Here is a 14,823-nt window from a genome sequence, read left to right on the forward strand (position 1 = left end):
TCGTTCTTACTCCTGCTCCAACGAGCCCATTTGTTTGGCCTCATTTCAGAATCTGTCATATACATGTGTACGTCATCTTCAAAACACGTGCATGACAATATTAATACGTGCAAGATAATCTAAATACGTGCAAGGCAATTTAAATACGTGCATGCATGATAATCTAAATACGTGCATGATAATCTAAATACGTGCATGATAATCTTAATACGTGCATGTTAATCTAAATACGCGTATGATAATCTAAATACGTGCATGACAATCTAAATACGTGCATGACAATCTTCAATTGTCTTTCATTCCAACAGTAAAAAAGTACAAACATTGAGTTTATGGCAACAACTCCTTAATAAAAAAAAAACTCAATTAAAATTTGTTATTCAAAAAGTTGAGAATAACATAACAGTTTATTACGCTTTAGACCAGGAAGTTTTGTCTGTAGCGGACAACGTGGAAATTATATGCGATGATTTTTTTTCAAACAATATAGCAATATCACATTAATCACATAATCATGAAATATATATATAGTTTTCTTCCATGCACAACTTTCACTCTGACATTCTTTCATTCATCTATATTTACATTGATTGGGTTTTTTTGATAGAGAGGGAAGAAGGGGAGAAAATAAAAAATAAATAGAAATAATTGGGAAGGAAAGAAGGAATGATGGCGTGAACTAGAATGAAGAGAGATTATGAGGAATAAGTATTAAATGTAGATATATTCTTATATGAAAAATTATGAATAAACCAATGAAAACAAAGAAAGAAGGAATAAAATTGAGGCAAGAAGTAGAAAAAATAGAAAGAAAAAAATAGAAAAAATACCCAATACATTGAAAGGAAAACCTTTCCAGGAAGAAGAAAATTAATTTTGTCATATCGTTCATGCTTATACACACGTTAACACTCTATACACAATTGCATATCATTTCATTCCTTTTGATGTCAACAGAGACGATCAGTATCTAGATATCAAGGCTCATTGGTTAAAAAGATGATAATCTTTCCTACTGGATTTATGATATTTTTTAATTTCTAAACAAAACCTATTTTTACATCGTCTGATAATAGTCGAAAAAATAGTATTTCATAAAAAGATGAAATGGTTCTCGGAAAAAAACCTAAAAGGTTTTGTACATTTAAATCTATGAAATTATTTTCAACGGAATTTTTGAAGTTTTGTAACTACGATTTACCTCAACTAAATGAACTAAGGGGAATCCAAGGACCATCTAAATAATGCAATTGTGTGTTGTATGAATGACAAATAATTTTTTTTAATAAATAGATACCCAGATATGTTTTGTTCATTTCGACAGTTTATCAGTTCAATACATTGAATTTATAGTAGGTTTTATCGAGTCATTTGTGGATAATTTGCCCTTTGCCTTTTACATTTAAAGTGTCAGTTACCTAACAAAGTATTACCGTGAACGAGAGCATCGTTACACCAGTGCGCATGTCCTCATGAATTGAGAACATGCTGATGATGATACCGCGTGAATGACTGTATAATATTGAATACATTAGATGACTTGGATAATTTGAAATGCAACGGGATCTCAATCAATCTGATTAACGTAAGATTTTAATCAGATTGGATCTCAATATCAATATCACAAAATGATATAATCTTAACCTAATATCAAGAAAATGAACACATCTTCGTAAAGAAATCTCAAGACATCGTCAAAAACGACAAAAAGAAAAGCACAATGTAAACAAATAGTAACACTATTAAACAAATGTATTGGAAATGACGATTGAAATGACATGGAGTCATAGACTACTTGTGCTCCTTCAAACTGTATCTAGAATATTATTCATACACTCTCAGACCGATTCATATTCTCATTTGCAAAATCGTGCCACTCAAATAGTTGTGTTTTTTTACTATAGTCAGAGAGTCAATAGTATTATCATCATAGTCATGTGTTCATCAAATAAAAAAAATACACGACTTAATCAATGGTATTTTGGTTTAAATTATACTATTACTCTGTCAATGGATAAACGTATCTGGAAATGAATCATGTATGATATGACAATAACACTGTTAAGTCGTTTTTAAATATAACATCAACTCACCTTGATTATACATGCACTCGTGCTGATGGCGTGAAACAGATTTAATATTGTAGCAAAGAGATAGCTCCGCTTGTGTTAGTCATCATTAGGTGTACTATTAATAGAAATTGTCTTACGAACCTCCAGCTTTCCATTCGCCGAGAAAATGTTTGTCACAGGACCCCCTTTTTTTACTCTATCCTTCAAGTAGGTCATTGCCCAAGACAGATTCGTATGTGATTTAAACGTATATATGAATAACAGCCTAAAAATGTTAGCCATGCGTATTCCGGTTTTATAACCGAATTGTTAAGGTGTCTGTTATCCTGCATATTGCTTCCACATATCTTCGACCAAAAGTATATGACGGAGTTCGTGTAAAAAAGACAGGTGCAATTCTTGACTGATAGTTAATAAGAAAAATAGAGACAAATAGTTTCAAATATGTTAATTTCTTGAACGATTTTAATCATTGACAATGTTACGACCAAAAATATCCATTCACACATATATACTTATAGACAGTATTTCCTACTGTTATATGTAGAATTGCTTATTACATTTTATAATCAAAGTACTCAAAGTACAGTAAATACAACGCAGCAGATACAGAAAAAGTTGAATGAAATGAATTTGATGAATTCAGTACTGCCATCAGGTCCTGTTGACTATATGACATTTGCTACACAACTCTGGTTATTAAAAAAAATCTTAATGATGAATATTTGACAAATCCATATAAAAACATCAAGCTGTTATGCAGATGTCCCATCCCCAGAAAACAGATACTGTTTGTCCTGGAAAATTAAGCTTTGCTTATCTATCAGCAGTCTAATGGCTGGTGGTCGGGTGACCGACTTTGATATCAATTATTTCAAGAATATTCAACTAATGTATATGTTTTGTTTGACATTCTTCTTAAATAAAATTCTTACATAAATTGACAATTTCAAAATAAAGAAAGCATGTAAGTATTGTATTCATTAAAAATGAGTTTTTGTCCTACACTCTTGACTCTTGTGTTGCACAGTTATGTATGTATAGTGAAACCATGCATACATGACGGCAGCCATATGAATAATCATTTTAAAACATTACTATAATATACACAGAAAGAAACTCTGATTAGTTTACTTTTAACACTTTGGTCTATAAGCCTTATATACACATGTAGTAATTTCAATTTGTATTGTCATTAACAGTGTTTATGTAAATAAGACAGAGGAGTGTATATATTCTACACATAGGCTGTGTGAATTCCACCAATCAGAAAGCAGGCTTCCTATGACTGCATACACACAAATGCAGTAATGGGAATGCCACATTTTGATTGGTCCGAAGGAATATTGTTTGACATTCTTCTTAATTAAAGATTCCAACATAAAATAAACAATTTCAAATAAAGAAAGCATTTAAGTCTTATATTCATTAAAAAAGGAATTTTTGTCCTACACACTTGACTCCTGTTGCACACTTATGTAGGTAAAACCATGCACACATGAGTGCAGCCTTATCAATTATCATTTTAAAGTAATAATATAATGTACACAGAAAGTAGCTCTGAACTGTTTACTTTTTAACTCTGAGGTCTATAAGTCTTATATAGTAATTCCAATTTGTATTATCTTTAACAGTTTATGTAGACATAGGAGTCACCATCAGATGCAGATTGTATGTAAATGCTGAATACACATGTAGACATAGTTAGGGAGTATGTGTGTGTATATTCTACAGAGGCTGTGTGAATTCCACCAATCATAAGGCAAGCTTCCCATTACTGCATACTGCAGTAAAGGGAATGCAACATTTTGATTGGTCAAAAAGAACATTATTCAATAAATAGGGATTGTATGAATGGAAGTTTATGAATGAAATGGTTTAAGAGGTCACCACTAGATGTCATTGTAGGACAAGTTCTACACAGTCCTAGACATCATGGTAAACCGGATGGCAATAATACAACGCTAGTCGCGTTGTATTAAAAATTGTACTTGTTTCTGGCAATAATTGTCAATCTCTCTTAATTGTGATTAAATATTGAATAATGCTTTATTTGAAATAAAATACAGTCCACTTACAGATGTTTTTATTGTTGATCATCTTGATCTAACGACCACGGGATGATATAAAGTTATATCGTTTCCATGAATACGCAAAGAAACCTGGGCTTACATGTATAAATTTGATCATGCAATGACATACAGATCCATACATATCAATATGTATCCCGTAACAGATTGTTTTCCTTTTTTCAGTCAACAGCATAAGTTGTTTATTGTTTGTGTTCACACAAATAACTATTTTGATTGACTGCTAAAACAACACAACAAGAATATGAAGATATGACTTATGTCTGACTCCTCTTTATGGAAAAGGATGTTGTGACTTTTGTTTTGTTTGTTTATTTGTTTGTTTGTCTTCATAATGTTTTCAGACTTGACATTGCATTTTCAAATAAAATCAACTTACAGTTTGTAGGATCACATACGATGACTGATGATTTTTATAGTTACTATATTTGGTGATGAATTGACATTCACAAGGTTTTTTAAGGGTTATCGATCGATTAAACGGAAACAATATTTGCAAAACCAGTTATTTTGGTTTTGCAAGCCTTCATGCTTCAAATTATACGAATTTCTATTTCAATTTAAGCTTGCACTCTGGAATCAAGACAATAAATATTAGATATTCTTTTGCATTTCAATATATGTTCATTGAACTTTTGAAGTCAATGCCCACAAACAGATGTAACGCCCATAGGATCATTTATTAAAAGTTCAATATATGAAAGGTCAATGAACATGCACGTTTTGTTGCCTTTGAAGTTTTCTCTGTAATATATGTTTATTTATTCGATATTTGGTTGTTATGTTATTAAAATCCATCATTACAAGACATTATAATTAAGATATATTAAGCTTAAACTTCATACAAAGTAAACTTTGCTTCCTTAATCCCATTACTATTTCAAATAAACAAAGCACAACCAATTCCAGATGTGAAATACAGATGTATTAGTTGAAGTATATGTTAACAACACAATTATTTATATATCATAGCCCTTACCTATTCAAAATCGGTATTTGGCCAAAACATATATCAACCAAATAAAATACTGCTTTGAAAAAAAAACACGGGAAAAACTGCAGGTTCGTGTAGATATGCTATTAAAGGTATCTTAAGTCTAAGACTCATCTCGAAGTTATTATTTTTGTTCACCAAAGCTATCAAAAACTTTTTATAAAAATTATAAAACCCTACGAAATTAATACCATAAATAATATTTCATATATGCTAGATATCCAGTTTCAATATCTAGATAAAAACGCAGCATCTTGATTTTATTGAAGACCGTACTACAATATGTCGTTTATAATATACTGTTTGAAATAAAATAACGTATCTTTTAAAGGATGTTGGACAATATTTATGATGTCTATGTGTTTGATTAATATTGCCATATTCAACTGCGTTGTAATGCTTTTGAAACAACTTGTTTACGGATCACATTGTCATATTCTAAGAATAAATCAACATTAAATGTCATCAAACTTCAAATCATTTGTCAAATGAAATATAGCATTAAAAGAGAAATAAATTATGAGCATTATAAACATAATGCGGAAATGTTTTACTAATGGACATCTCATCAATGTCGGAATAAATACATTTCATCAACCAATACACTGCTAAATCAAACATATATCTAAATTAAACTAATTAACATTTTATTACATATGTTAAGGAATAAACATGAACAATATATGAACTTACATGTTATCCAATGTAATTGCTCTGATTTGTTCTGGTTTGCATAATAAATGTCGATTTTGACATTGAATGAATTTTTCATAGAGCATGTACTGTATATGTAAAATTCACATTCCATATATCATCTCATGTAATTTTTTTTCTCAAAATCCAATTGTGCATTTTGTTTTCTTTCTATTAAAATGTTCACCTACTGCAGTGGTTATAAAAATATCCGTTGTTATCGTATAAATGGAGAAATTGTGATCACGGCGAAATATGGACACCCTCTATACTGAGATAGATTGGTTGCCATATTTGGCACGCATTGATGTGTAACATACATTGGCAGTTATGTCTACGGTATTTCTCAAGCTAGACATAAAATTAAGTATATTTATTTAACTTTAACCATTACACATAGTTAAGAGGTTGTTTTCTATTACATAGTTATCCCCCTGCAAGATGGAGACAATAGTAAAGTCATTATTGTGTGGGTGAAATTCATAGATTGGTTCCCGCCTCTGTTACGTCCCATGCAGAAGCTAAACTGAAGACCGGTCAGATATTTTTTTTAGTGTGAAGTCCTACTCCGGAATGCGCATTATTTCTGTGTATCATAGAGATGGATACTTCCATTTAAGAAAATATACATGTAAGGATTGATCTTCGTTTGACTGCCTATACGATAGTATGAGCGCAGTTGGCAAAGATCATATTTTATGAAACACGCTGCCATCTGAGTTCATTCTACCGTATACACAGTCAAAATGATGATTAATCATTATATTGACATCCCGCCTTTTTTATTTATATTGAATTTTTGACAGAATATATCTGGAAACTAGGATTTCATTAGACGCAAGGCTAAGTAGACTGCGCACACCCTAATGTATACGCAATCATACTTTACAAAGAAGAGAAATATGTTAATAAAACGTCATTAACGTCATTCTCAACAAAGAAAACATTTCAATGACTTCCAATATTTTTCCTAGACCTCTACGCCTCATATCAGATGGTCTCCTTCCACCACCGTTGATCTTTATTGCTTTGTTTTTAGATGCATATTCTCCGAAAAATCTTAGAAAGCTATCTTTAGAGATTTTGCGCATGCAATCATCTCTGTCTCTCTCTCTCTCTCTCTCTCTCTCTCTCTCTCTCTCCTCCCCCCTCTCTCTCTCTCTTTCTCTCTCTAACCTCCGAGAAACTCTCTCTTTTCCCCCATTATAATCTCTTCTAACACCCATCACTCTGTCACCAAGCGTCGATTTAGGAACGGAATAATATGTGTTGGCAGCTTTTCGTGTTGACATTCCGCATTTGACAGCCTCAGTTACTGCCCTATCGTCCCAGTCCCGAAAACATTGATTTTTTTCTGTGTCTTGTAATATCATACATATACAAATTCAAGCAGAAATCAAAACAAAGTCTTGCTCTGCAAACATAAAATAATTTTAAATCCATAAACGTTCTTCACGCTTATTTATATATCGTCCAAATAGAATACTTATTACTTATGAGTAAAGGGGTTTTCCACGTTTATTATAATGACTATGGGAATTGACTAATCAGAAAATCAACATGGTTACACGAGTGGAGCGCAGACAGACAGAGAGTAGGGAACTAAGGGAGAGGTGAAATTCTCGTTGTTGTCCCTGAAAAATATCATGTTACGCTCACAAACACATAACGTCATAATCAATACATATCCACAAGGATACAAAATTCTATAATATGCAATGAGGGAATAGGAAAGATGCTGTGCCCTTGTTGCCTCACAATTGATGTGCATCTTGGAATGTTTACGAATTACCAGTATCATCTTACGGTTGTTACGAGATCCCACTTGGCTACTGAAGTAGCCGTAGGAATTTTTTTTTCTTAGCTTGTAGTGCCCTTGATGGCCTCTGATTATTATTGTATACCATGGCGTTGGTCTTAGAACGTCCGGGCATTGCAACTTTCACTTCCGAAATAATTATTAATTTCTTCTGGAATACCAATGGATTAATACAATGTCATCAATGGTTGACATTTTGCGTACGATTTTATTATCATGAACAACGTTGATCCATTTCCGATGGTTGCAGTTAAATAGAGGAACTATTTATTCTTTTTCGCAGTTGATTTTCTCAATTTCTATCTTTTTGTCCATCTTTATTGATCTACAAATAGAAATAAACGAATTAACAGATGAATAATAATCTAAATACTATTGAACATATTGGCTAGTGTTACTGACCGCACGTTTCTTTATAGGATTTGTATCTAGTGTACTGAATATCGTACAGCATCACCTAAACGCGTTCGGAGTTTTCCAAGATGGCGATCCGATAACGAACCATTTGTGCCGGTGAAATGTTAAAAAGGACCCCCGTTAAAAACTGACCCTGGGTCATTTTCCAACGTTGAAAATGGACCACCTTGAATGTCGTTGAAAACTGTCCAGATCTCTACAAAGTCGAGAGGTTTTCCCATACATATGTAAGCAAAATGAACATCAAATTGCAGATAATTAGTTTGGAATGTCATGGTCAAATTTTGTATGTTTACATTGACAAACATTTTTACGATATTATAAAGCAAAGATTTCCCATTAACAGCTCTTGTTGATGCTTATCATTATTTTATTTCACTCTTCTATACATACACAAAAACTTGAGCTTGTCATTAGATTTTTATGTAACAGTTTAAGATTTTTTAAGTAAGGGAAGGAAATACAATGAATAATATAACAGAATTTGCACAAGAGGAGTTAAAGAAGAAGAAAAAGTTGTAGTTTGATGTATTTAACAAATAAATAACTAGATATACAATCATAATTAATGGTTAATGTCTCTCATATGTATTATCTAAACATTCGTAATGAATGACGTGGTAAATGGTTAATACATGTTTTTGAAATACAGTCGTGAATAGTTTGTTACAATGGTATTTGGAATAAATGTGCTTTATTCAAGCATTGAACTGTATTCAACCGGCAATTATGGGAGTATGAATGCCAACTGGACAGCGGGAACATTCAATGAAGCGCACCAAATGCTCTACCGTACCATAATGCTCTAACCAGAGTGTCTCGTTTTATACATTATGACATCATGAAATATTTCATTTGTGACGTCATAATACATCTCGTATCTGTACGCAGTTTGCCGCAACACAACACCGCTGATCTGATTACAAGCCTTATTTTGGAAGACAATGGGATGTAATAATTCTAAGACCGAAGAAAACGTGCGAAAAAGTCTACGCTTATTCTTCTGGAGAAAACGAAACAAGGTAATATACGCAAGTCTGATTTTTCAGCACAGTTTAAATCAGATCTGGTTGCAAGTATCAAATACAGAAACAATGTCTATTGACGAAGCACGTTAAAGTTTATTGTGACATCAGTATGGAAAGCTTCCCGCGGTATTTTCTATCTCGTTGCTACTATCAGTCAGTGTTAATTTATGTATTAATGTTGATTGGTGCTTATTTTGTAGGTCAAGTCTATCACCGAAGAGAAGGCAGAGCGATTCCTTGGATTTGATGCTGAAAACACCGTTCGAAGAACACAGCAAATGGTTCTCATGCAACTGAAAGCTGAGGGCATCGTTACCAGGAAAGGGAACTGAGGCGTGGCCTTCGTCGTCAATATGTCCGAGCCCTCGCCCTCATCAATTCTGCCAGGTATACCAGAATGTGGTAGGCAGTACGCTACATACTCTCAAGCATCGTCCCATCCAGAAATGTTCCTCCCAGACGTTTGCCCCCTCTTAACAAAGCCGCTATGGAAGCAAAGCAGAAGCGAGCACGGAAAAACAGGGAAAGGAAAAGAGCAGAGAAGAAAGTCAAATATTTCATCATTTTTAAAAAAAAAATTCTCTCTCTTTTCCCCTCTTAATATATAGTAGACTTAATTATTTTTAAGTTACATGGTTTTTGCTGTATCCACAATGAGTGATTGAAAAATACATGTAATGTTGGACAATTCATAGACAAAGTGCGGACAGTTTAGCGACTTAAATCATCTATATTGGGTTTGGGATTTGGAGCAAGGGTCATTTAAGAACTGGTTAGGAGGAAAACTGGAGTATTCGGTTGAAAATCATTGACCTACGGTCAGTTTCACATATGGGTATTAAAGCTCAATCAAGATATGAAGTGCTATCGGTAATATGTCGGAATAACTTTACTATTCTTCACGACTGGTCTCCCAACTGCCATGAGTAATTACATTAAGACAATGCCGTAGATATAAAATAGTAATACACAATACTACTCCATTGGAATGTTTGTAGACGTCTTCAACATTCTGAACTGATTTATGGAGCCGAAACGTCACGTAAACATTGAGAAAATTTTCCCGTGGGTTACGATTTGGTTCATGACTAGAAATCTAATCAAATGAATATGATATCTATAAGCATGAAAAATCTAATCTCAGCAACACAAAACTATTTGAAAATGGTAAAAATATGGTACCGAACGCTTTCTATGAAACTTTTGGATGGCAGCATGCGATGAAGTGCTATGTATGAATGCAGATGAATGGACATGATCAAATCAAAGTAATGTGTGCCATTTTCGAAACATATGAGAATCCAAATGTGACCAAATCTAGGTCGTCGTATGTGTTACATGGCTCCTATGTTATTCAAAAAAAAATTTCTTTACATACATGTACCGAAAGTACTGTACAGCGGACGAAGAAAGATAACCCATTCCAATATCTTCCTTGTTTAGTTAAACTTTGAAATTTGATTTCAAACCTACCAGCAGATGAACGATGCAGCAGCTGTATACCAAATGTTACCGACTTTATACCTAATGGTACTGACTGTATACTCGATGGTACCGACTTTATCCCCAATGGTACTGACTGTATCCCCAATGGTACCGACTGTATACCCAATGGTACCAACTGTTTACCCAATTGTACCAACTGTATACCAAATGGTGCCGACTGTTTACCCAATAGTACCGACTGTTCACCTAATGGTACCGACTGTTAACCCAATAGTACCGACTAAATTTCACCTTCTATGAATTTCCCCTGAAAAAATTATGGCAATACATGTTCATGTACTAAATATTATTATACATTTAAATACATATATGTTTTTTTAAATGAGAAGAGACCAGGACTATACAAGTATCTCCAATGTTTTGTGCTTTGTTTATGCTTTTGTGTATGTATGTATGTATGTAACTGACGGTGTGTATGTGTATGGAAATGGTTAAGTTAGGTATGTATATATGAAATGAAAATTAATCATATTTTTTTTCTCTCCCAAAATACAACAGGTTATCATTTTTTCTAGTATAGCTCATTAATATGACAGCGAAAGTGATGTTGTTGGTTTTTGTTTGTATAAATGTCTATGTTTATAGGATAAATGTGATGAGTTATAATAATAGATGTATGTAAGTGGTGTGGTGAATGAGAGCCCTCCTGTGTGGGGACATTTGTTTATATTTTTGAAGGCTGACCCCAAGGCCCCAACCTTGGCAGCCTTCAGATGAATAACATGTCTGGGAATTATTAAATGTTTATTTTTTGTAAACCCATTTTTTTTTTATACCCAATGGTGCCGGATGTATACTAATAGAACCAACTGTAAACCAATGTTATCGACTGTATATCAATGGTACCGACTGTATACCTATGTTATCGACTGTATATCAATGGTACCGACTGTATTTCCAATGGAACCGACTGTATACCCAATGTTATCGACTGTATATCCAATTTGCCGACTGTAGACCCAATGGTACCGTCTGTATACCTAATGGTACCGACTTATACCTAATGATACCGACTGTATACCTAATAGTACCGACTGTATACCCAATGAAACCGACTGTATACAATGGTACCGACTTATACACGATGGTGCCGGATGTATACTAATAGAACCGACTGTATACCAATACTATCGACTGTATATCAATGGTACCGACTGTATTCCCAATGGTACTGAATGTTTACCCAATCGTATCGACTGTATACCCAATGGTACCGACTGTATACCCAATTGTATCGACTGTATACCAATGTTATCGACTGTATATCAATTGTACCGACTGTATTTCCAATGGAACCGACTGCATACCCAATGGTATCGACTGTATACCCAATTGTACCGACTGTAGACCCAATTTTCCGACTGTATTCCCAATTGTTCCGACTGTAGACCCAATGGTACCGACTGTATACCTAATGATACCGACTGTAGACCAAATGGTACCGACAGTAGACCCAATGGTACCAGCAGTATACCTATCGGTACCGACTGCATACCCAATGGTAACGACTGCTTCTCCAATGGTACCGACTGCTTACCAATGCTTTCGACTGTGTACAAATGCTACCGACTGTATACCAATGCTATCGACTGTATACCCAATGGTACCGACTGAATACCCAATGGTACCGACTTATACCCGATGGTACCGACTGTATACCCAATGTCAGCGACTGTACACCCAATGTTACCAACTGCATACGCAATAGTACCGACTGTTCACCTAATGGTACCAACTGTATACCCAATAGTACCGACTGTATACCCAATGGTACCGACCATATACCCAATGTTACCGACTGTATACTAAATGATACAGACAGTATACCCAATGGTGCCGACTGTATACCCAATTGTGTCGACTGTATACCCAATGGTACCGACTGGATACCAATAGTACTGATTGTATACCAACAGTACCGACTGTATACACAATTGTACCGTTTATAATTATCTTTGGGAAAATGCAAAGATAGATATATATCAGAAATATGGATCTTAAGCCAGATCGATTTTGTTTGTTATATATTTTGTTGTTATCATAAAGCTATAAAGATGTTTTACTTTCTAGTTTTTTCCAAACACAGGTGCATATGTGCCACCCTAGTTGCTCGTAAATATCTACTTGCATTGGCCCTGATACTAGTTTGTTAAAGCGTACTTACTGCACATACGTATATGTTTGTATATTTCTTTCCTGATAGCCTTCATTGGTAGGTGTGTATTGGAGGTTTCTACTATGGAAGGTGACTTTTCATGCGATAACCCTATCTAAACAGCGACGGTTTCTTTAAGATCCCTTGTTGTTATCGCATGAGTGTGGAAAATAACATTCGTATGCAAAACATATTTTCATGGATTGATCGGAAATTCCATTGGATATGTCACATCGCTGTTGTTGTTGGATCGCATCCGCGAGCTCTTCATCTATATTACTCCGCATGTATTTTCAAATGTTTCTAGACGACAGAGTTGCCGTGAATTCACCGAAAACGCTATTAACTATGCAGATTCGAAAGGGAAAATAGCTCATGGGCTAAACATTTGAAAGAAAGATATGGTACAATCCTTGATTTGATCCTACTGAAATGCATTGTACACAGTTATACCAATCCGTAAAAATGAAATCTTACAAATAACCGTTCTCATCCAATTTCTAGTCGGCCCGTGAAAATGCATAGCAAACGAAAATACCTTGTCCATTCATTCCAATATATTATGTGCAAATGCTTAGCAAATCTAAAGGTTCCAAAGTATTTTATAATAGTCTGATAAAAACCAATATTGTACCATCAGGACAAAAGAAATGGAATTCAATTTTCGATTTGAGTAATATATCATGGAAAAATGTTTTTAAGCTTCCATTTATGATTACAAAAAAAAACACAAAATTTCAGTGGTTTCAATATAGAGTTAATCATAATATTAAGCTCGAATTGTTCCGTCGCCTATGTGTACACTTTGCAACTCGGAATATGAAACTATCACACACTTGCTTTGGGAATGTCAAGAGGTGCAAAAACTTCTTGTGAGTCTTGAAACTCTTTTAGACACTCTTTTTATTCCTTTTAGTTTCAATAAAGAATCTTTCCTTTTTGGACTTCTCCTTCAAAATGTAAATAGTAGAATTGATAATGAAATACTCATTATAGTGAAACACTATATATATAAAATGCGTTGTCTTCACAAATCTTTAAATTTAAATTCTCTAATTAATGCTATTCAAGACTATCATAATGTTCAAAAATGTTTGGCTTAAATTTCAAAAGGAATAGCAAAAATGGGAAAAACTTGTTCTGCTATAATTAATGTATATTTGATTTATTTTCTTTCTCCTCTCTGTTTATCTCTCTCATATGTTCTAACATATTTTGTCTCCTAGGCTTTGAAACAAAATTTGAAACAATATCTGCGTTTTTACTTATATTTTAATAGTATATAATGACAATAATTAATCCATCCCCCATCGCTCTCTTTTTCTCTATCTTTTTTTTTTATCTTTATGTCTATCTATATCTCTGTGCCTGTCTCTATTGTAGGTCTTTCTGTCTGTATTTGGTATCATATGTTTATATGTTCATATGTGTATGTGGGTGTGCAAGTGTGTGATGGTGTGTGAAAAGGTGTATGTGTTGTGTCTATCTATATCTCTGTGCCTGTCTCTATTGTATGTCTTTCTGTCTGTATTTGTATCATATGTTTATATGTTCATGTGTGTATGTGGGTGTGCAAGTGTGTGATGGTGTGTGAAAAGGTGTATATGTTGTGTACCAAATATGTATGTATATAAGGTATATATATCTTCCTATAAAAATAATGACGAATGATAGTGAGTGAGTGAGTTACATGACAATATATGTCCATGTATTTATAAAATTGATTGAAAAAATAAAAATTATAAAAAGAAAATCAGTTGTTTTACAGTATACATACCTTGATCTGTTACTCAAAGCTTCCTCTATTGTTTGTGGCATTGGCCTTCCTGTTGTCTCCGGGAGCAACAAAGCAACCAATCCCGCTACTACCGTAAAGCTTCCAAGGATCAGCATAGGCAATGGGGCCCAGATCTGGTCCAGTTCTAGGACCTGTGGGGCCAGCATTCCTCCTACACGGGCGCATACAGATGACACACCCATACCTGCATTTCTGTCAGAATATTTGAAGTCCAAATTTATTCAGAGGAAACATTTTAGCTAGAATTCTGG

The 14,823-nt window shown here is 33.9% G+C and overlaps 1 protein-coding gene across 1 annotated transcript in view; it reads right to left on the reverse strand.

Moving 5' to 3' along the window:
• LOC138325497 (organic cation transporter protein-like) overlaps positions 1-14,823 on the reverse strand; it is a 30,161-nt gene that overhangs the window by 8,884 nt on the left and 6,454 nt on the right. Inside the window, exons 8-9 of the mRNA XM_069271194.1 lie at positions 14,552-14,764; positions 2,094-7,993 (exon numbers count right to left, since the gene is read on the reverse strand). Of these exons, the coding sequence (XP_069127295.1) occupies positions 7,936-7,993; positions 14,552-14,764 (271 nt within the window). The 3' untranslated portion in view covers positions 2,094-7,935. The remainder of the gene's footprint in view (positions 1-2,093; positions 7,994-14,551; positions 14,765-14,823) is intronic.

The sequence above is a fragment of the Argopecten irradians genome, chromosome 1, assembly GCF_041381155.1.
Source record: "Argopecten irradians isolate NY chromosome 1, Ai_NY, whole genome shotgun sequence".
NCBI lineage: Eukaryota > Metazoa > Mollusca > Bivalvia > Pectinida > Pectinidae > Argopecten > Argopecten irradians.